Genomic DNA, 22,664 nt, shown 5'->3' on the forward strand with positions numbered 1-22,664 from the left:
GTAATAGGGAATGGTCACAGGCAGAAGGCTGACTGTGGTGCAAACATGTGAAGCAAGCAGGTAACCATGCCATGGAGATACGCCTGTGATTCCTACAGCTGACTGAGTAAGTTTGAAAGGGATCAAATAGCAGCCTTCTGAGTGGCAGGATGGTCATTTTGGAGAATTATCACCAAGTTGGACATGCTATGCCAGTTGTGCAACGATGCTGATGTCAGAGATCATGTTAGATTATTACACCTGTAGGCAAGGTTCTGTTTACACTGCACAGATGCCCACAGGGATCATTGTACTGTAAGGGCAACAGTGGCAGATCATACAGCTGCCACGTCACAGATAAGAGGGCTTGTAAACCCAGATGTGTCAACATGAACTGTTGTGAACCAATTATTAGCAGTGAGACTCTGGGCACACAACACTTCTAGCTTATCTTCGACTCATGCCACAGCATCAACATGCATGGCTCAACTGGTACCATCAGAGGAACACTTGGAAGATGGAATGGTGCCACATGGTCTTCCATCATGAAAACAGATTCAGGCAACACGGAATTGATTGTCGTTTGCCTGTACAGCATAGACTTGGTGAGTGCTGTCTCATAGAGTGAATGCAGCCAAGACACAATGGCCCCAACTCAGGCCTTATGGATTAGATTAAATTAGATTTACTTTCATTCCAATTGATTCGTAGTGAGGAGGTCCTCCAGGATGTGGAACATGTCAGAAAAACAACAATACATGACAAATATTTGCAACTAAAACAAATAAGCTAATGTACCATTCCACAGGTCCCAAGTGGAATGATTGTCATTTTTTAATGAACACTAAGAGTCATTTTACAAATACTAATGCACTGAATTTAAAATAAAAAAAGTTTTTTATTTATTTATAAGGTAATGGTGTAGAGTGCAATAAACTACAGCTCTTGTTCACCTATGGTGCTCCTGTAGGTGATTCTGACCAGTGCTCAGTATGTGCAGGATGTTGTTAGACCTGTTCTTTTACCATTCTTGCAACAGGTATGTGATGTGTTGTTCCAATAAGACAATGCTCACTCCCACACTGCGCATGAAATTTAACAGGCTCTGCAAGATGTGCAGCAACTTCCCTGGACAGCTCAATCTCTGGACTTGTCTTGAGTTGGGTATGTGTAGGATGTGATGGAGCAAAAAGTGACTGTAGCTCATGCCATAATCTGTTGTGGTCAAATTGACCCAACCATACTGGCACTGCAGTGGAGTGTTTGGTAGGTGTTTGAATTTCACTCTGAACTGGTACAGCAGTGTAGTGTACCTACTGGCATGGCAGCAAGAGTCTGATTAAAATTTCTTGATATTTGATGTCTGTTACTTGTTGCTACAGTATGGCCTTATTGGCTGCTGGCTACTGCTCAGTTATACATGACACACAAACATGGTGGATCACTTCACAAATGCTGTTGATGTGTAACACAGATCAATGTTGGAAGTGGCTGCAGCAAGGCATGTTGGAAATGCGAGATACTCTGCCGACAGCTGATTTTAAGTGACTAATAACTAAACTGATGCAGACAATGTGTTTTGCAGCCCTGAATTTAAACTCATGTCCTAAGCTAACCAGGACATCATGATGTGGAATGTATTTGAGAGAATGACAGTCAACAATCTGTGGTAGAACTAAAATCATGGTGATTAAAGCTAACTTCTATGACCAAATTCAAGACAGAAAAAATTCAGTTGCAGGGGTAAAAGCAAACTGTAAATCGTTGGTTACCTGAAACTATGTTGACCATGGCTACATGAGCTGTCATGTTACTAACCAATGAGCAATATTTGTTGGTACTTGGTTGCAGATTGTAGGTAACACAGGCAGATTTCAAATGAGAAAAGAATGATAGGAAAAAAAATAAAAGGAATTAAAATTGTGGGTGATCTCACCCATTATTATAGAAATTAAATAAAATATTTCCCTTTTCCTTATCCTTACCAAAAAACTACACATTGATCTTGCCAAAAGCCGAGAAGCCATTCTTCTTAGTGTTGTAGCTCTCTGGGGCACTCTGCACTCTGTGATGCACTCTGTGTGAGCCGTGACCTCAGTGATTTAGAAATAAAAAACTACATTTAAACTAAGTAACTAAATAAAAATAACAATCAAACTCTTTTGACAAGATTTACAAATTAAAAACAAAGTTATGTTTGACGACCTTTGAACCTACAATCTTCTACAAGACAGGTTTGTATGCTAACCATTGTGCTACACCATCACACTGGGTTCAGTATTTATATTTATGGTTGTGGTGATGTAGTTGCAATGATGAATTGTAGTCTTCCAAAATTCAACCTCATGCAACGCCAGTCCAACCTTATCTAATGTAAGCTGATCTCTGTGATTGTGATAATTTTATATGTGACTCTGAATCACACCTTCTGCAGAAGTATCCAGTAGTGTTTACTTAGTGCTGTGTATGAAATATGTTTATTTCATTAGCATCATTGTGTATGAGCATTGTTGTTGATCTGGTTATCACGTGTGATGAAATATAAAATAAAAGTTCCAGAACCATGATTTGGGATCCAAACACATCATGCTGGACAAGCAATTGGAAGTGAACTGACCAATTTTTGTGGCAGTTTGGCAATGGAAAGTAGATCAAGCATGATGTTGAATATGCTAACTGAAAGAAACCAGCTCCAACATGTCAAGATTCAGCTGTCAAGTAATATTACAGGGAAGCATCAAAGAAACTGGTATAGGCATGAATATTCAAATACAGACATATGTAAACAGGCAGTACCACTCTGCACTCAGCAATGCCTATATAAGACAACAAGTGTCTGGCACAGTTGTTAGATTGGTTACTGCTCCTACAATGGCAGGTTATCATGATTTAAGTGAGTTTGAAGGTGGTGTTATAGTCAGCATTTGAGTGATGGGGCGCAGCATCTCCAAGGTAGCGATGAAGCAGGGATTTTCCCATATGACTATTTCATGAGTGTACCGTGAATATCAGGAATCTGGTACAACATCAAATCTCCAATATCCCTGCAGCCAGAAAAAGATCCTGCAAGAATGGGACCAAAGAGACTAAAGAGAATCATTCAATGTGACAGATGTACAATGTTTCCACAAATCACGGTAGATTTCAATTCTGTGCCATCAGCAAGTGTCGGCATGTAAACCATTCAATGAGCCGTCATCAGTATGGGCTTTTGGAGAAGGTCCACTCATATACCCTTCACCAACATTGGACTGTTGATAACAGGGAACATGTTGCCTGGTTGGAAGAGTCTTGTTTCAAGTTGTATTGAGCAGATAAATGTGTACGGGTATGGAGACAACCTTGTGAATCCATGGACCCTGCATGTCAGCATGGACTGTTCAAGCTGGTGGAGGCTCTGTAATAATGTGGGGCATGTGCAGTTGGAGTTATGTGGGACCCCCTGACATGTCTAGATACGACTCTGACAGATGACACATACGTAAGCATCCTGTCTGATCATCTCCATCCATTCATGTCCATTGTGTGTTCTGACAGACTTCGGAAATTTCAGAAGGACAATGCGGCACCCTACACTTCCAGAATTGCTCGAGGAATGCTCTTCCGAGCTTAAACACTTCTGCTTGCCACCAAACTCCCCAGAAATGAATGTTATTGAGCATATCTGGGATGCCTTGCAGTGTGCTTTTCAGAAGAGATCTCTACCCCCTGCAGGATTCATGGTGTCAGTTCCCTCCAGCACTATTTCAAACATTAGTTGAGTCCATGCCACATTGTATTGCTGCACTTCTGTGTGCTTATGGGGGCCCTACATGATATTAGGTGGCTCTTCACTATAATTGGACTGTAGTAATGACTATCATTGACACAAGATGTTACTGCGAACACCAAATATGGAACACATAACATTCATGTCTTCTGAGAATTTTTCTGTTGTTTGCTGCTTTAATCATTTAAGTTATATGAAAGTGTTGATATTCTGTGTTTTTATTCTGTGTTTTTATCAAAATGCTATATAGTGGCTCATCACTAAAATTAACACTGCAGCAGACAAGTTGTCCAGCTGCAAATATTTAGCCCTACTTGTGTGAACCTGGGGTGGGCCATTTAGTTCAAACCACACAACACTATTTTCCACACAATGAAATATAAATTTAATTTACATTACCTATAATATGAGCAAAAACTTAGCATTTTAAAGAATGTAACTTCTATTTCTTATACTTAAGCAGAAATGAGTTAAACCAATGTATGAGACTTAAAATAATGCTGTGGAAAATTAATGCAAGGCAGAATATTTTTCAGGAACATGAAATGTAGCTACATAAGCATAATATGTCAGTATGCTATTAAGGGTAATTTCATAAGATATTTAACACCAAATGTTCTGACATTCATGACAGATAATCCATTTCTGCTACACATACCAGTGACCACCAACTCTTGCATAATCTGCTGGATGTGGTAACAGACAGGACACAAAAATTTTGAAGTGACTTGTACGAAGCTGGGACAACCAGTCACAAACAAAGTCCACTTTGAGGCGTTCCAATGTGCTTTCAATTTGATCTGAAATCATATAGGCACAGGAAAGAGAGATATTACTTACATGTGTGTTGGAATATTTTTACATCAGCTATAACAAATACAGTTCAATAGAATAGCCTTGTCCAATAAACTAAAGTGTTGAATTCTCCTGCTTTCCCTCTTTTACAGCGTAACATTTAATCACTGGCGTAGTTCATTTAGGTTATAAACATACCTACAGAAATAATGTTCTGTGCTCAGCTGACAGGTCTATTTTGGTTCTAGCAATGGAATAAAATAATTTTGAACACTGTGGATTATACAATATGCAGTTAACTGCTTTATCAACATATCAATGGACTCTGGATATTTTACAATGTGTTGTTTTGTGTGTGCCAATCAGTAGTGAGTTGATAATTCTATAAATGTTGCATGTGCTGTAGGCCTGTCCAATTTTGACCGCTTGCTTCTGAGATATTGACCTCTTTTCATTCCATTTCACTGATTTCATGAGACATTTCTTTTTCATTTCAATCTAATGTTGATCAACATTTGTTACAAGTATCTTCTCTATTTACACCAATACCATAAGACTGATCATATAGTGAACAATTGCAGTACATGTTCTGTTCTTCTCATAAGGCTAACAAATCGCTGATGCATTTGGTTAATTCACATGATAGATCTACTAAATGAACAAATTAATAAGCATTCCAAAAAGGTATCTAGTTTGTATTATGTACCCAAAAATGTTTTTCAGTTTCAGTGATATAAATTTTCAGGAGAAGCCTTTATTTTAAAAAAAGTTACTATTTAACATTTATTTTGGTTTTGTACACTGGAATTCATTTGTGCTAATGGTTTCACTGGAATTGTCACATTGTATTATAAGGTCACTGGCTCAACTGCATATAGCGCAACACGGAGCTGCAATGACATAACATGGTTCTTTGCAGGTTGCCTACACAGGGCCTTGCCCTCCTCAGCAGAGTAACTACAAAAGGGAACTGTATCTAACAACAAGAAAGAGTAATGACCCAGAAACAGCCAAATATTATAAAAACTACTGTGCTACAATAAGAAAGGTTATTAAAAAGTCCAGAAATATGTGCATCATGTCTGAGATTAATACCTCTGATAACAAAATCAAAACAATTTGGAATATTATTACAAGGGAGACAGGACAACCAAGAGTACAGGATGATGGCATCACCATCAAAGCGAATGGAAACTTGATAAACAACCAGCCGGAAGTCGAAAAAATTTTGAATAATCATTTTTTAAATGTTGTAGAGAAAATAGGATCTAAATGTTCATTAGAAGAAGCAAGGCAGTTAATGGAAGAGGCCTTTTACCCACACCATTTGATACAATTGAAATTCCTCCCACCTCTCCTTCTGAAATTAGGAAGATAATAAACTCTCTGAAGAATAAAAGCTCACATGGAATTGATGGCATTTCCAGCAGGATAATAAAAGCTTGTTCCCAAGAAATAAGTGGGATTCTTAGCCACATATGTAATAGCTCTCTGAAGCAGGGTATTTTCCCAGACAGACTGAAGTATGCCATTGTTAAACCACTGCATAAAAAAGGGGATATGTCTGATGTCAACAACTACCGCCCAATCTCTCTTCTGACTACCTTATCCAAAATTCTTGAAAAAGTAATGTATTGTATAGTAGCTTCACACCTTTCTAAAAATAAAGTTTTAACAAAATGTCAGTTTGGTTTCCAGAAGCGTTTTTCAATGGAAAATGCTACATATACTTTCACTAATGAAATGTTAAATGCTCTGAGTAACCGGAAGTCACCTGTTGAGATTTTTTGTGATCTATCAAAGTTTTTTGATTGTGTAAATCATGGAATACTTCTAGATAAGCTCAAGTACTGTGGTATGAATGGGACAGTGCTCAAATGGTTTAAATCATACCTAACTGGAAGAGTGCAGAAAGTTGAAATAAACAGTTCGCATAATATGCAAAAAACTGGTGATTTCTCAAACAGGGGAACAATCAAGAATGGGGGGCCTCAAGGTTCGGTCTTGGGTCCTCTGCTGTTCTTAATATATATTAATGACTTGCCATTCTATATTCACGAAGATGCAAAGCTGGTACTTTTTGCCGATGATACAAGTATAGCTATCACACCCGACAGACAAGAATTAACTGATGAAATTGTAAATGATGTTTTTCAGAAAATTATTAAGTGGTTCTCTGCAAATGGGCTCTCATTAAACTTTGAAAAAACAAGTATATACAGTTCAACACAGTAAATGGAATGACCCCATTAATAAATATAGACTTTGATCAGAAATCGGTAGCTAAGGTAGAATATTCAAAATTTCTAGGGGTATGCATTGATGAGGGGTTGAACTGGAAAAAACACACTGAGGATCTGCTGAAACGATTGAGTTCAGCTACTTATGCTATTAGGGCCATTGCAAATTTTGGCGATATACATCTGAGTAAATTAGCTTACCATGCCTATTTTTATTCTATGCTTTCGTATGGCATCATGTTCTGGGGTAACTCATCATTGAGTAAAAGAGTGTTCATTGCACAAAAGTGTGTAATCAGAATAATTGCTGGAGCTCATCCAAGATCATCCTGGAGACACTTATTTAAAGAGCTAGAAATCTTCACTGTAGCCTCACAATATATATATATTCACTTATGAAATTTGTTATTAACAATCCGAATGAATTCAAAAGTAATAGCAGTGTACATGGCTACAACACTAGGAGAAAGGATGATCTTCACTGCTCAAGGTTAAATCTAACTTTAGCTCAGAAGAGGGTAAATTATGCTGCCACAAAAGTCTTTGGTCACTTACCTAATAGCATCAAAAGTCTGACAGATAGCCAAATAGCATTTAAAAGGAAATTAAAAGAATTTCTTAATTGCAACTCCTTCTACTCATTAGATGAATTTTTTGATATAGTATGTGGGTAATTTCCTAACCCCCCCCCCCCCTCCCAAAAAAAAAATTAGTGTCATGTAATATTTTTTCTAATGTAATATCTTGTATAGACACCTTTTATTAACCTGACATGTTCCACATCATTACGAAGTGTCGTATTCATGATCTATCAAACAAGTGCTAATTTAATCTAATCTAGCTTTGCTGACTGGAGAGGGTGATATGTGATGTGAAGCTGGATTGGACGGCTGCTGCATAGGCAACTTCACTGAGCCATGTCACACCATGGATGCTGCTGATGTGCATGTCATCATGCTACTGTTGTCAAGAGTGTTACTAACAAAGAAACAAAGAGTGGCACTCGAGTGGGTGTCACAAAAAACAAACTGAAAGGAGTTACCAATACTTCTATTCTAGACAGACCATGTGTAATTGTGAGATGCAATTTTAATTTTGTTAATAATGAAAGCTTCAGTCATGGTAACAGCTGGTTTATTGTTGCCGTTGTTCAAGTTGGTGGTAGTGCTCCTGCTGCTGTTTGGTTGGAGAGTTCTGATTCACTAATCATAATGGTGAGTTTGCTAACAAGGACTTTGGGATGTCATCTCCTTAAAAGAGCACACTGGGCACTTTGGAGCATTGGAAAAGGGGTATCTTGCCACCTTCTTTCACTAACATTGCCAAGTTCATACATTAACATACCAATAATGTGAAAATATGGATAAAACTATAAAAAAGAAGAAGATAAAGTGCACCAATGGCCCATTGAGGCATTTAACCAACTGTATGTGGAGATTGTAGTTCAGGCTGAAGTAATTCTGTAATTTTTTGCGGTGCTTTTTGTACCATGACTTGGGCCCACACATTCAGATTATCATGAACAGGATTCAGGATTCTTATTGCAACATTTTTGGTGAGCAAGTGCTGTCCTTTCTTCTATATCTTCATGAATGTGGTGTGAATACTCCCCTCACTATGACAACAGCAATATTCAGAGGGCTCCTTACGTGCATTCATGGTTTGACAAACACTGAGGCACATGACTGCACCATGACAGGTGTGCTAAATTATCCACTCTTAACCTTATAGAAAATATCTGGACTATTGGGAATAGTGGGTGAAATGGAGCAGTTGAAATCCTGTCAGTGTCAGAAATGGCATATGCTCTGCATACCAAAGTTCTAAGGATGCCAATGCATTGGTGTGGTGGATGAGCATATGTCATTTCTGACGCGGACAGCTTAACCCAAGAAATTGCACATTTGATGGCTGTTTCTAAGGAAAATGGGTACTCCCAGAAGCAGATCCATTGGGATATGGAGTTTGGACCACCTCTAGAGGTGCATGAAGAGGAACATAGATCAGTGGCCTTTCTTCCTTATGCTGGAGGCCTATCGTTTAAGATTGGACAAATTTTGAGGAAATTTAACATTAAGAGTGTGTTCTGTCCACCTTCTAAGATTAGGGCACAACTTGGCTCTGTGAAAGATGATTTGGGGCTTAGGAAACCCAGTGTATACAAAATTCTGTATCAATGTGGGAAGGATTACATTGGCCGTTCGATTCGCACAGTTGATGATAGGTGTGTGGAACGTCGCTGTCATACGAGGCTACAACAGCCAGAAAAAAATTGACAGTAGCAGAACACTGCTTAAATGAGGGACACAGTATGAACTTTGATGAAACCGTAGTAGTTGCCAACATTTCTGGTTTATGGAACAGTGTCTATAAAGAGACGATTGACATTAGGTTGGCAGATAATTTAATCAACAGAGACAATGGGTTTCCTCTTAGCAGAACGTGAAATCCTGTACTATCTCACATCAAAATTGAATGCTCTTGGGTGTGGCCCTGAGTGCAATATATCATTGCTGCCAGTGTTCTACTAAGGGTGGCACCACTTTCCAGTCTTGGAGGGTAGCAACTGTGATGGGTGGCGCATGCGCCGTGTACTGAACGGTGGCCTATTTAGGACGTCAATTTGCAGCCTGGCATCAGTTCTCAGTGGGACTCATCAGCAGAAGCGGCATTCTCCATGAAGATGGCAACCAGTTGGATCACCAAAATATTGAGTCAAGTTGATTTTAGGATCTGGCAGCAAACCTGAAGAGACTTTCAATATTTCATAATTATATGACTATTTTGATGGTGCTGTTGGTTACAGGGCTTTTCTGTGATACTCTTGATATTCATAACATTCATCACACACTTAAGCTATAATGTTGTAATTCAAATTAATTTATGTACTGCAAGAATGAAGTCTAATTTTACTCTTTATATTGTCCCTTATAGTGATAGTAAGAGGTTTGTGCTTCTACAATATAGATATTTTGATAATTTAGATAAAAGGGCAATGAGAGATTCTTTCATTTTATTTTAGATATACAATTCACAATTATTATTTATTGCTGCAGACGTTTTTCTGCTATGACAAAATACTAAACTACATGTGGTAAATTCTGCTACTTTGTCGCATGATCAAGGAGTAGAAATCACCACCACAAAATATGCTGTAGAATAACTTTAATTACGCAACTGCATGACAAGCACAAGAAGTAAAAAACATCAGGAAACCTGTGCAAAGACAAAGATGTCAAAGAAAGTAGATCAAAGAGTGTGCAAGTCAAAAATCGAAGTTGCTGTTATTGCAGCCTGTAGTCACCACAGAGCCTCCCCCCCCCTCCCCTCCCCCCTCCACAACAAGTGGTCTGAAGTAAAGGGGGAGGAACTGGATTGGAGATGCTGTCCTCAGTAAAATCTTGAAGCCATGTAGGTGGTCAAATGTGCCATCCCACATGGGATTTAGGAGATTCATCAACAAGAGGGATGTCCATGAGCTGTCGGCAGAGAGGGATGGAAATGGAAATAAGCGTCTGGCATCATTGGCCGGGAAGCCCCTTATGGGGCAGGTCTGGCCACCCTGGTTCAGGTCTTATTACATTCGATGCCACATTGGGTGACCTGCATGCTAGATGGGGATGAAATGATGATGAAGACAACACCCAGTCCCTGAGTGGAGAAAATCCCCAACCCAGCCGGGAATCGAACCCGGGCCACTTAGGACGGCAGTCCGTCACACTAACCATCCAGCTATTGGGGCGGATGGCAGAGAGGGATGACAATAGACAGGATGCTATCGCCCAAGATTTTGGCTGCTATGAGGTCCTGCTCAGTGTCTGGAGGGAGCTTGGAGGAGTTCAATAGCTGTATGTGAATTGTTGAGGCATCGCCTTGCATAGGCAGAAGAAGGCCGGAAATGAAGACAGTGCTGTCTCAAAGCTTGATGGAGATGTCGTCCAGGTAAACACGACATTGACAGCAGACATGTTTTGGGATGGTGTGAAGAAGTTGAGAGGAGAGCAACACTTTGAGTGGTAAAATCATCATACACTTCAAGTGTTGTGTCTCATGGAGGTGTGTTGTTGACTATGGCCAGTGAATGTAAGGAAACAGGTGACTGTAGGTCATGTGTTAAGAACCAGGCTGGCTTTTCCCTACTCACTGAGACTGTATGGCATCTGTCATTTAGTAGTATGTCCAATGTGTTCTGTCCATGGTCAAGAACCTTGTGAGGGCCTAAGTATGGGGGCTGAAAAGACGTACAGACAGGGTTGTCATGAAGCATAATGGAGGGGGAGTCCTTTGTGAAAAACACTCATGGTACTGAATGCAATTTCAGCAAAGGAATATGGATGTGGAAAATGTGTTCACATACTTGATCAACTAGAGTGGGAAGCCCATCATTGTTTGGGAGGTTATAATGTTCAATGAACTTGGCAGGAAGGAAGAGCAGTTCACCATAGAGGGTATCAACAAGCGAGGCTTGTAGGTTCTCTTTGTGAGTGGCATGTATTCTTAGGAGGATCCATGGGGGTGTCACTGACCACCACAAACCACCATGGCACATGAGTGTCACCTTTTGATGCAGTGCCAATACTCCATGAGGCTGTTGCTCTGCACGTGGTAGACAGCAGTGTGGAACTTGTCAACACTGCACAACTTGCATAGTTTGGAGTGGCATGTATTCTTAGGAGGATCCATGGGGGTGTCACTGACCACCACAAACCACCATGGCACATGAGTGTCACCTTTTGATGCAGTGCCAATACTCCATGAGGCTGTTGCTCTGCACGTGGTAGACAGTAGTGTGGAACTTGTCAACACTGCACAACTTGCATAGTTTGGTGAATAGCGAGTATTTGAATTGGTGACCCTGACTAGTGGTATAGATGAAGGGCAACCAAAGTGAAAAATCTAGGAGTTGACAAAAGCATGGTCAAATGACTCAGCCATAATGTTGGATAGAGGGATGGCTTTGATCGACCTTGTTACTCAGTCGATGAATGAGAGTATATATTGAAAGTCCTTGCAGGAAGTCAGGGGCTGACAACGTCATTGTGTACATGATGTAGGCGTCCTTTGGAGATGCTGGATAGTCCTAAAGGGGGCTGTGCATGACATCCAATTTACTTCTCGGGCAAGGTATACAGGCCTGCATCCAGTCACAACAGTTGTTCCTAATTTTGGACCAGATGAATCATTCAGTAACCAGTTTCATAGTGGCCTTGATGCCTGGATGAGCAAGATCATGCAGAGAGTTGAATACCACTTGTTGGAGGGGGAGAAGTACAACTGGTCTGCATATTTTGCATCCTGTAGCATGTCTGCAAGACTGATGTCATCTGTTTGCAGGCAGCCCAACTTGCCAATCTCAATAGGGGATGTGGTAATGTTCACACTGGACAGGTAGTCAGCAACAACATTGTCAAAACTGCATATATAGCATACATCTGTAGAATATTGGCTGATTGGTTCCACGTGCCTCAGATGCTGAGGAGGAGCACTTTTACTAGGATTGTGGATGGCACCTGTAAGTAGCCAATGGTTGGTAAAGCTAGTAAACTCACAATCAGTATTGTCACAGAAGTGTCTGTCTGCTTCACAAACTGTGAGGAATTTGCAGTCAACTGTAGACCACTTGAACTGGGCAGGCAAAAGCTTTTTTGAAGAAACATCTGAGAGGCTTGATGGCATCACCAATGTGCTATTGCAAAACTGAGCCTATTGATGTATTTCTCACATCAGCCATGATGTAGATGGGGGCATCAAGTACTGGGGGTGCCAGCATAACAGCGTGGCTGAGAGCAGACTTGAGAGCTTTAAATGCTTGGATCATGTCATCAGTCCACAGAGCTTCCCTCACACCTGAGGTATTTTTTTCCAATCAGGGTATCAGCAAGCAATGCCTGGATGGAGGTAACATAAGGAAGGTCATGATGGTACAAGTTTGTAATGCCCAGGAATTTTGTCAATTCATGGTAGTTTGTGGGTCTAGGAAGGTTATGGATGCACTCAATATGGTCAGATGTTGGTTGGATGCCCTCAGTCGGCACAGTATAGCCTAGGAAAGCAAAACTGTTGTGAGTTAGTTGTGACTTCTTGTAGTTGATTTTGACATCATTATTATTTAGTGTGGCCTGGATTTGAGCTAGCTGCAGTTTGCGTTCCTCAGGACATCATCCAAACAGGCATATGCAAACTGGAGGTTAAACAACAAATAATCAATAAGCTGCTGCCAAGTCTGGGCTGCATTTTTGAGGTTGTATGTCATGAAACAATACTCAGAGAGTCCAAAAGGAGTAATTACAGTAGTCATGAAGATGTTGCTCTTGAACATGGGTGTTCGGTGGTAAGCTCACAGAACACTGAACACTCAAGTACAGTTGATCAGTTGGGCGGAGTCCTGAATATGTGGGATCACACAATTGTCTATAATAGTGTGAGAATTCAGAAATATGTAGTAACTGAACAGACAAAATGAACCACCTTTCCTCTGGACAAAGCGCATGGGGGAAACCAATTGTTATCTGATGGGTGTATAATGCCTGCACCAAGTAGTTTGGTGACAGTTGTTTTAGTATAGGGCTCACCAATGTCATAAATTGTACCCCTCTGTTGTATGATGAAGGAATTATCAATGTGAGATACACTGTATAACAACTTTAACTACATAACTACAGAACAATCACAAGAAAAAAAAAAAAAAAAAAAAAAAAAAAACCAGCACAAAAACAAAGACATTGAATAATATATGGCAAAAATTGTGTAAATCAAAACTCAAAGTTACTGTTTTCGTAGTCAATGGTCGCCACACATATATAAAAAATCTACAAATATTTAGGGATGGGAAAGATTTACTATGTGATAGTGGATTAGCACTGTAATTCTTCTTGTAGGAATATAATCATAATTTTTTAGAGTTCATACAAACAAATTTCATGCATCGTATAATGCAGAGATTTCTGTTGCAGAAGAAATGTTAATTCTAAGAAGGAATAATTACAATATTTCTACATCAAGAAGGTATCACTGGCACATATAAATAGATGGTATTATTAAACCATTGTATAGAAAAGGGGATCCCAACTACCGCCCAATCTCTTTTTTTGACAGCTTTGTCCAAAATTCTTGAAAAAGTAATGTATTTGAGAGTAGCATCACATATTTGTAAAAATGTCAATTTCATTTTCAGAAAGGCTTTTCAACAGAAATTCTATACATGCTTTCACTGATCAAATATTAAATGCATTGAATAACCAGACATCACCAACTGGAATATTTTGTGATCTCTCTAAGGCTTTTGATTGTGTGAATCATAAAATTCTTCTAGATAAGCTTAAGTATTGTGGTATGAGTGGGACAGTGCACAAATAATTTAATTCATATTTAACTGGAAGAATGCAGAAGGTTGAAATTAACAGTACAGATAGTCTGCAAAAATCAGCAGAGTCCTCTACATCTACACCTACATCTACATTTATACTCCGCAAGCCACCCAGCGGTGTGTGGCGGAGGGCGCTTTATGTGCCACTGTCATTACCTCCCTTTCCTGTTCCAGTCGCGTATGGTTCGCGGGAAGAACAACTGTCTGAAAGCCTCCGTGCACGCTCTAATCTCTCTAATTTTACATTCGTGATCTCCTCTGGAGGTATAAGTAGGGGGAAGCAATATATTCGATACCTCATCCAGAAACACACCCTCTCGAAACCTGGTGAGCAAGCTACACGACGCTGCAGAGCGCCTCTCTTGCAGAGTCTGCCACTTGAGTTTGTTAAACATCTCCGTAACGCTATCACGGTTACCAAATAACCTTGTGACAAAATGCGCCGCTCTTCTTTGGATCTTTTCTATCTCCTCCGTCAACCTGATCTGCTACGGATCCCACACTGATGAGCAATACTCAAGTATAGGTCGAACGAGTGTTTTGTAAGCCACCTCCTTTGTTGATGGACTACATTTTCCAAGGATTCTCCCAATGAATCTCAACCTGGTACCCGGCTTACCAACAATTAATTTTATATGATCATTCCACTTCAAATCGTTGCGCACGCATGCTCCCAGATATTTTACAGAAGTAACTGCTACCAGTGTTTGTTCCGCTATGATATAATCATACAATAAAGGATCCTTCTTTCTATGTATTCGCAATACATTACATTTGTCTATGTTAAGGGTCAGTTGCCACTCCCTGCACCAAGTGCCTATCCGCTGCAGATCTTCCTGCATTTCGCTACAATTTTCTAATGCTGCAACTTCTCTGTATACTACAGCATCATCCGCGAAAAGCCGCATGGAACTTCCGACACTATCTACTAGGTCATTTATATATATTGTGAAAAGCAATGGTCCCATAACACTCCCCTGTGGCACGCCAGAGGTTACTTTAACGTCTGTAGATGTCTCTCCATTGATAACAACATGCTGTGTTCTGTTTGCTAAAAACTCTTCAATCCAGCCACACAGCTGGTCTGATATTCCGTAGGCTCTTACTTTGTTTATCAGGCGACAGTGCGGAACTGTATCGAACACCTTCCGGAAGTCAAGAAAAATAGCATCTACCTGGGAGCCTGTATCTAATATTTTTTGGGTCTCATGAACAAATAAAGCGAGTTGGGTCTCACACGATCACTGTTTCCGGAATCCATGTTGATTCCTACATAGTAGATTCTGGGTTTCCAAAAACGACATGATACTCAAGCAAAAAACATGTTCTAAAATTTTACAACAGATCGACGTCAGAGATATAGGTCTATAGTTTTGCGCATCTGCTCGATGACCCTTCTTGAAGACTGGGACTACTTGTGCTCTTTTCCAATCATTTGGAACCTTCCGTTCCTCTAGAGACTTGCGGTACATGGCTGTTAGAAGGGGGGCAAGTTCTTTCGCGTACTCTGTGTAGAATCGAATTGGTATCCCATCAGGTCCAGTGGACTTTCCTCTGTTGAGTGATTCCAGTTGCTTTTCTGTTCCTTGGACACTTATTTCGATGTCAGCCATTTTTTCGTTTGTGCGAGGATTTAGAGAAGGAACTGCAGTGCGGTCTTCCTCTGTGAAACAGCTTTGGAAAAAGGTGTTTAGTATTTCAGCTTTACGCGTGTCATCCTCTGTTTCAATGCCATCATCATCCCAGAGGGTCTGGATATGCTGTTTCGAGCCACTTACTGATTTAACGTAAGACCAGAACTTCCTAGGATTTTCTGTCAAGTCGGTACATAGAATTTTACTTTCGAATTCACTGAACACTTCACGCATAGCCCTCCTTATGCTAACTTTGACATCGTTTAGCTTCTGTTTGTCTGAGAGGTTTTGGCTGCGTTTAAACTTGGAGTGAAGCTCTCTTTGCTTTCGCAGTAGTTTCCTAATTTTGTTGTTGTACCACGGTGGGTTTTTCCCATCCCTCACAGTTTTACTTGGCACGTACCTGTCTAAAACGCATTTTACGATTGCCTTGAACTTTTTCCATAAACACTCAACATTGTCAGTGTCGGAACAGAAATTTTCATTTTGATCTGTTAGGTAGTCTGAAATCTGCCTTCTATTACTCTTGCTAAACAGATAAACCTTCCTCCCTTTTTATATTCCTATTACCTTCCATATTCAGGGATGCTGCAACGGCCTTATGATCACTGATTCCCTGTTCTGCACATACAGAGTCGAAAAGTTCGGGTCTGTTTGTTATCAGTAGGTCCAAGATGTTATCTCCATGAGTCGGTTCTCTGTTTAATTGCTCAAGGTAATTTTTGGATAGTGCACTCCGTATAATGTCACTCGATGCTCTGTCCCTACCACCCGTCCTAAACATCTGAGTGTCCCAGTCTATATCTGGTAAATTGAAATCTCCACCTAAGACTATAACATGCTGAGAAAATTTATGTGAAATGTATTCCAAATTTTCTCTCAGTTGTTCTGCCACTAATGCTGCTGAGTCAGGAGGTCGGTAAAAGGAGCCAATTATTAACCTAGCTTGGTTTTAGAGTGTAACCTCCACCCATAATAATTCACAGGAACTATCCACTTCTACTTCACTACAGGATAAACTACTACTAACAGCGATGAACACTCCACCACCAGTTGCATGCAATCTATCCTTTCTAAACACCGTCTGTACCTTTGTAAAAATTTTGGCAGAATTTATCTCTGACTTCAGCCAGCTTTCTGTACCTATAACGATTTCAGCTTCAGTGCTTTCTATCAGCGCTTGAAGTTCCAGTACTTTACCAACACAGCTTCAACAGTTTACAATTACAATACCGATTGCTGCTTGGTCCCCACATGTCCTGACTTTGCCCCGCACCCGTTGAGGCTGTTGCCCTTTCTGTACTTGCCCAAGGCCATCTAACCTAAAAAACCACCCAGCCCATGCCACACAACCCCTGCTACCCGTGTAGCTGCTTGTTGCATGTAGTGGACTCCTGACCTATCCAGCGGAACCTGAAACCCCACCACCCTATGGCGCAAGTCGAGGAATCTGCAGCCCACACGGTCGCAGAACCGTCTCAGCCTCTGATTCAGACCCTCCACTCGGCTCTGTACCAAAGGTCCACAGTCAGTCCTGTCGACGATGCTGCAGATGGTGAGCTCTGCTTTCATCCCGCTATTGAGACTGGCAGTCTTCACCAAATCAGATAGCCGCCGGAAGCCAGAGAGGATTTCCTCCGATCCATAGCGACACACATCACTGGTGCCGACATGAGCGACCACCTGCAGATGGGTGCACCCTGTACCCTTCATGGCATCCGGAAGGACCCTTTCCACATCTGAAATGACTCCCCCCAGTATGCACATGGACTGCACATTGGTTTCCTTCCCCTCTCTTGCTGCCATATCCCTAAGGGGCCCCATTACGCGCCTGACGTTGGAGCTCCCAACTACCAGTAAGCCCACCCTCTGCGACCGCCCGGATCTTGCAGACTGAGGGGAACCTCTGGAACAGGACAAGCAGCCGTGTCAGGCCGAAGATCAGTATCAGCCTGAGACAGAGCCTGAAACCGGTTCGTCCAACAAACTGGAGAGGCCTTCCTTTCAGCCCTCCGGAATGTCTTTCGCCCCCTGCCACACCTTGAGACAACCTCCCACTCTCCCACAGGTGAGGGATCAGCCTCAATGTGGGCAGTATCCCGGGCAACCAGAGTCGTAGCCCGATCGGGGGATGCGTGGGACGAGCTGGCTGTCCCCGACAAACCCCCATCCGGACCCCCACAGTGATGCCCATTGCCAACAGCCTCAAGCTGTGTGACCGAAGCCAACACTGCCTGAAGCTGGGAGCGAAGGGATGCCAACTCAGCCTGCATCTGAACACAGCAGTTGCAGTCCGTATCCATGCTAAAAACTGTTGTGCAAAGAACGTCTGAACTAATCTACAGAGAGTGCAAACAAATCGACACAAAATTTAAACGGTTATTAAAATACAAGATTGCCTAGTAAATGCAGTAATGCTGCTACTTGCGCACTGCTGACACACTGCTCGGTGGCGGAAGGAGACTATGCGGTTTTACACTATTCAGGTACTAAAACGCAATGCTAAAACTCTCAAATACTATAATATGCCAGAAATTTTTAAATTAAACAATGCAAGTACCAAAAACACGCAAAGAAATTAAGAATTAAACTATGTAACAAATGAGTGAGCTAGGAGTATACGACTTGCTGCTGCAGCTGCTTATCCAACAACGGCAGGGAGCACACTCTAACTGGGGAGGAACCAAGAATGGTGTCCCACAGAGTTCAGTCTTGGGTCCCATATTGTTCTTAATATAAATTAATGACTTGGCACTCTATATTCATGAAGATGCAAAGCTAGTTCTTTCTTCTGATGATACAAGTATAGTAATCACACCCAAAAAACGAGAATCAGCTGAGGAAATTGTAAATAATGTATTTCAGAAAATTATTAAGTGGTTCTCTGCAAATGGACTCTCACTAAATTTTGAGAAAACACAGTTTATACAATTCTGTACAGTAAATAGCATAACACCATTGGTAAATATAGATTGTGAACAGAAGTCTGTTGCTAAGGTAGAATATTCAAAATTTCTGGGTGTGTGCATTGATGAGAAATTGAACTGGAAGAAACACATCGATGATCTGCTGAAACGGTTAGGTTCAGCTACTTATGCTGTTAGGGTTATTGCAAATTTTGGTGATGAACATATCAGTAAATTAGCCTACTATGGCTATTTCCATTCACTGCTTTCATATGACATCATATTTTGGGGCAATTCATCATTAAGAGAGAAAGTATTCATTGCAAAAAAGCGTGTAATCAGAATAATAGCTGGAGTCCACCCAAGATCACCTTGCTGACATTTATTTAAGGAACTCAGGATATTCACAGTACCTTCGCAATACATATATTCACTTATGAAATTTGTTATTAATAACCCATCCCGACTGAAATATAACAGTGAAGTGCATAGCTACAACACTAGAAGAAAGGGTGATCTAAAAAAATTAATTATTTTGTGTAAATAAAAACTTATGTTAAAGTGACATGTTCCACATCATTACAAAATGTTGTATTCATGATCTATGGAATAAGTATTAATGTATGTATGTGCAAACTGCATGTAAATCATTTCAGCCCTTCATTCATCACACCAACAGATGTAATTTTGCTACTATTCTTTGTGCTACAAGTTAAGAAGCCTGTTTAAAAGGCCCTTCTAACAATGAGTCTCCTTCACGAACATAACACGGAATCAGTCAAGCACTGAAACCCCCTCTCCCTTTAGGGTCTAATGAAACACTGCACATGAAATGCAGAATTATGAATAAATGTCATTTTAAACCTAAAGAATGTCTCATAACTCAACAATTAAAAATAAGATGTGTTACAATAAGTATACTTTTTAGACTAAAAAGATGTTTCTTTCAATGATTCTGTCTATTCATTACAGGTAACTGCATCATCTGGAGAAACTCTGAGGTTACTATTAATATTGTCTACAAGGTCAACACACCTCCCTGTGCGCATCAAAAGTTGCTTCTACATCTGATGATGACTCTTCAAGATAACACGCTGTGTCCTCACTATGAAATAGTCCCCAATCCAGTTGCAAACTCCTCTTGATAACCAATATGATCAAACTTTTGACAATAAGTGTAGGTGTGGTACTGAGTCAAATACTTTTCAGAAATCAAGAAATACTGCGTCTACCTGACTGCCTTCTTTCAAAGCTTTTAGTATGTAGAGTAGATTAGATTAGATTCAGTTTTCATTCCTTAGACCCATAAAATGAGATGATTCTTATGGGTGTGGAACATGTCAGAAAGTACAACATAAAAACAAGAAACATTTGAGTATAATACTTACTACCCTGATCATTTGCCAGGAGATTGTCGAAATAGGTGAATACAATGTGGTAAACTGGAACAGCTAATATTTACAGAATTAACATGCTGTCAGAATGAAACACTGTTATGCACTATTAATAAATTTATCATACACAAAATACCTAATCTTGACTGTTGTCACCAAGTGCTGTCAAAAATTAAATCTAACAGCGATTTTTACTTAAGCTGACTTAACAGTCTCTGTTAAGATATTCATCTATGGAGTAGAAGGAGTTGCCTATCAAAAAGTCTTTCAAACTCTGCTTAAACCATACTTGATCTGAAACCAAGTTTTTAATGGTTGCTGGAAATTTATTGAAAATGTGTGTTCCTGAATATTGGAGCCCTTTTTGGACCAAGGTAAGTGATTTTAGGTCTTTATGTAGGTTGTTCTTATTCCTAGTATTGATACTATGTATTGAGCTATTGGTTGGAAATAGAGATGAATTACTTGCAACAAATTTCATTAAGGAATAAATATACTGAGAAGCAGTGGTTAGACTACAAAGTTCCTTGAATTTACACATCAAATGATTCTTATCACATGATTTTCCACCCTAAAAACTTTTGCTCGGTTTGATGAGTTACCCCAGAATATGATCCCATATGACATAATAGAATGAAAGTAAGCAAAGTATGCAAGTTTTTTTTATATTTATATCTCCTACATCTGACATCATTCTCACAGCATATACAGACTTGTTTAGGCACTTAAGCAATTCTGTGGTATGCTCTTCCCAACTGAATTTATTATTGAGTTGTAATCCGAGAAATTTAAAACTGTCAACCTCTTCGATCTGCATGTCTTCGTATGTTATTCACATGCTGGAAGAAAATCTCTTACAGGTTCTGAACTGCATATAGTGGGTCTTCTCAAAGTATAATGACAGTGAATTAGCTTTAATCCACATGTTAATGTCAGTGAAAATTTTATTAGCAGCTATTTCTAAGTCTGTACTTAACTTGCTACTTATTGCAATATTTGTATCATCTGCAAACAAAACAAACTAAGCATATGGCAATGTAACAGATGAGAGGTCATTAATGTACACAAGAAAAAGCAATGGACCCAAGATGGATCTGTGAGGAACCTCACATGTAATTAATTTCCAGTCAGATGAAGACTGATTGCTTACTGCACAGGTATTTCGCAACGACACCCTTTGTTTCCTGTTACATAGATAAGACTCAAACCATTTTGCAGCATTGCCAGTGGCACCATAATATTCTAATTTACTTAAGAGAATGATGTGGTTGACACAGTCAAAGGCTTTTGACAGGTAACAGAAAATGCCAATAGCCTCTAATTTATTATCTAATGAATTAAGTACATTCTCACTGTAAGCGCAAATAGCTTTCTCTATACCAGAACCCTTGTGAGAAAAGTTTGAGTTGCATTACACATGATCAATGTCTACATAATCCATACTGGTTGGCATGGATGAGGCCATTTTGTTCAAGATACCTCATTATATTTGAGCTTAGATTATGTTCTAAGATTCTGCAACAAATTGATGTCAAGTACCAGGTGACCAAAAAGTCAGTATAAATTTGAAAACTGAATAAATCACGGAACAATGTAAATAGAGAGGTACAAATTGACACACATGCTGGCAATGACATGGGTTTTTATTAGAACCAAAAATAAAAAAAAAATTATAAAAAAATTAAAAAAAATTACAAAAGTACAAAAAATGTCCAACAGATGGTGCTTCATCTGATCAGAATAGCAATAATTAGCATAACAAAGTAAGACAAAACAAAGATGATGTTCCTTACAGGAAATTCTCAATAAGTCCACCATCATTCCTCAACAATAGGTGTAGTCAAGGAATAATGTTGTGAACAGCACTGTAAAGCATGTCCGGAGATATGGTGAGGCATTGGCGTCTGATGTTGTCTTTCAGCATCCCTAAAGATGTCGGTCGATCACGATACACTTGCGACTTCAGGTAACCCCAAAGCCAATAATCACACGGACTGAGGTCTGGGGACCTGGGCGGCCAAGCATGACGAAAGTGGTGGCTGAGCACATGATCATCACCAAACGATGCGTGCAAGATATCTTTCACACATCTAGCAATATGAGGTGGAGCACCATCCTGCATAAACAACATATGTTCCAGCAATTGTTTCTCAGCCAGGCTGGGGATCATGCAATTCTGTAACATATCGGCGTACCTCTCACCTGTCATGGTAGCAGTTACACAAACCAGAATCATGCATTTCCTCGAAGAAATGTAGATGTGGTAAATACAACCCATACCGTGACGTTCTCATTGTGAAATGGAGTTTCCATGACAGTTCTAGGATTTTCGGTAGCCAAAATTCTGCAGTTGTGGGTGTTGACAGACCCTCGGAGCGTGAAATGAGCTTCATTGGTCCACAACACGTTACTCAACCAATCATCATCTTCCACCATCTTTTCAAATGCCCACACTGCAAATGCCCTCTGCTTCACTAAATCGCCAGCATCGGAAGGTATGCCTAAGTGCCAACCAAACTGTAGTGTATGGAATGCTGGTGTGAGATGCGACTGCATGAGCGCTGGCTTCCCCATGCATAGA

At 40.2% G+C, this 22,664-nt stretch overlaps 1 protein-coding gene across 1 annotated transcript in view; it reads right to left on the bottom strand.

Annotated features, from left to right (window-relative positions):
- LOC124723145 (protein unc-79 homolog) overlaps window positions 1-22,664 on the bottom strand; it is an 868,025-nt gene that overhangs the window by 706,444 nt on the left and 138,917 nt on the right. The window contains exon 10 of the mRNA XM_047248336.1: window positions 4,407-4,548. Coding sequence (XP_047104292.1) covers window positions 4,407-4,548 — 142 coding nt within the window. The remainder of the gene's footprint in view (window positions 1-4,406; window positions 4,549-22,664) is intronic.

This window comes from Schistocerca piceifrons, chromosome X (genome assembly GCF_021461385.2).
Source record: "Schistocerca piceifrons isolate TAMUIC-IGC-003096 chromosome X, iqSchPice1.1, whole genome shotgun sequence".
NCBI lineage: Eukaryota > Metazoa > Arthropoda > Insecta > Orthoptera > Acrididae > Schistocerca > Schistocerca piceifrons.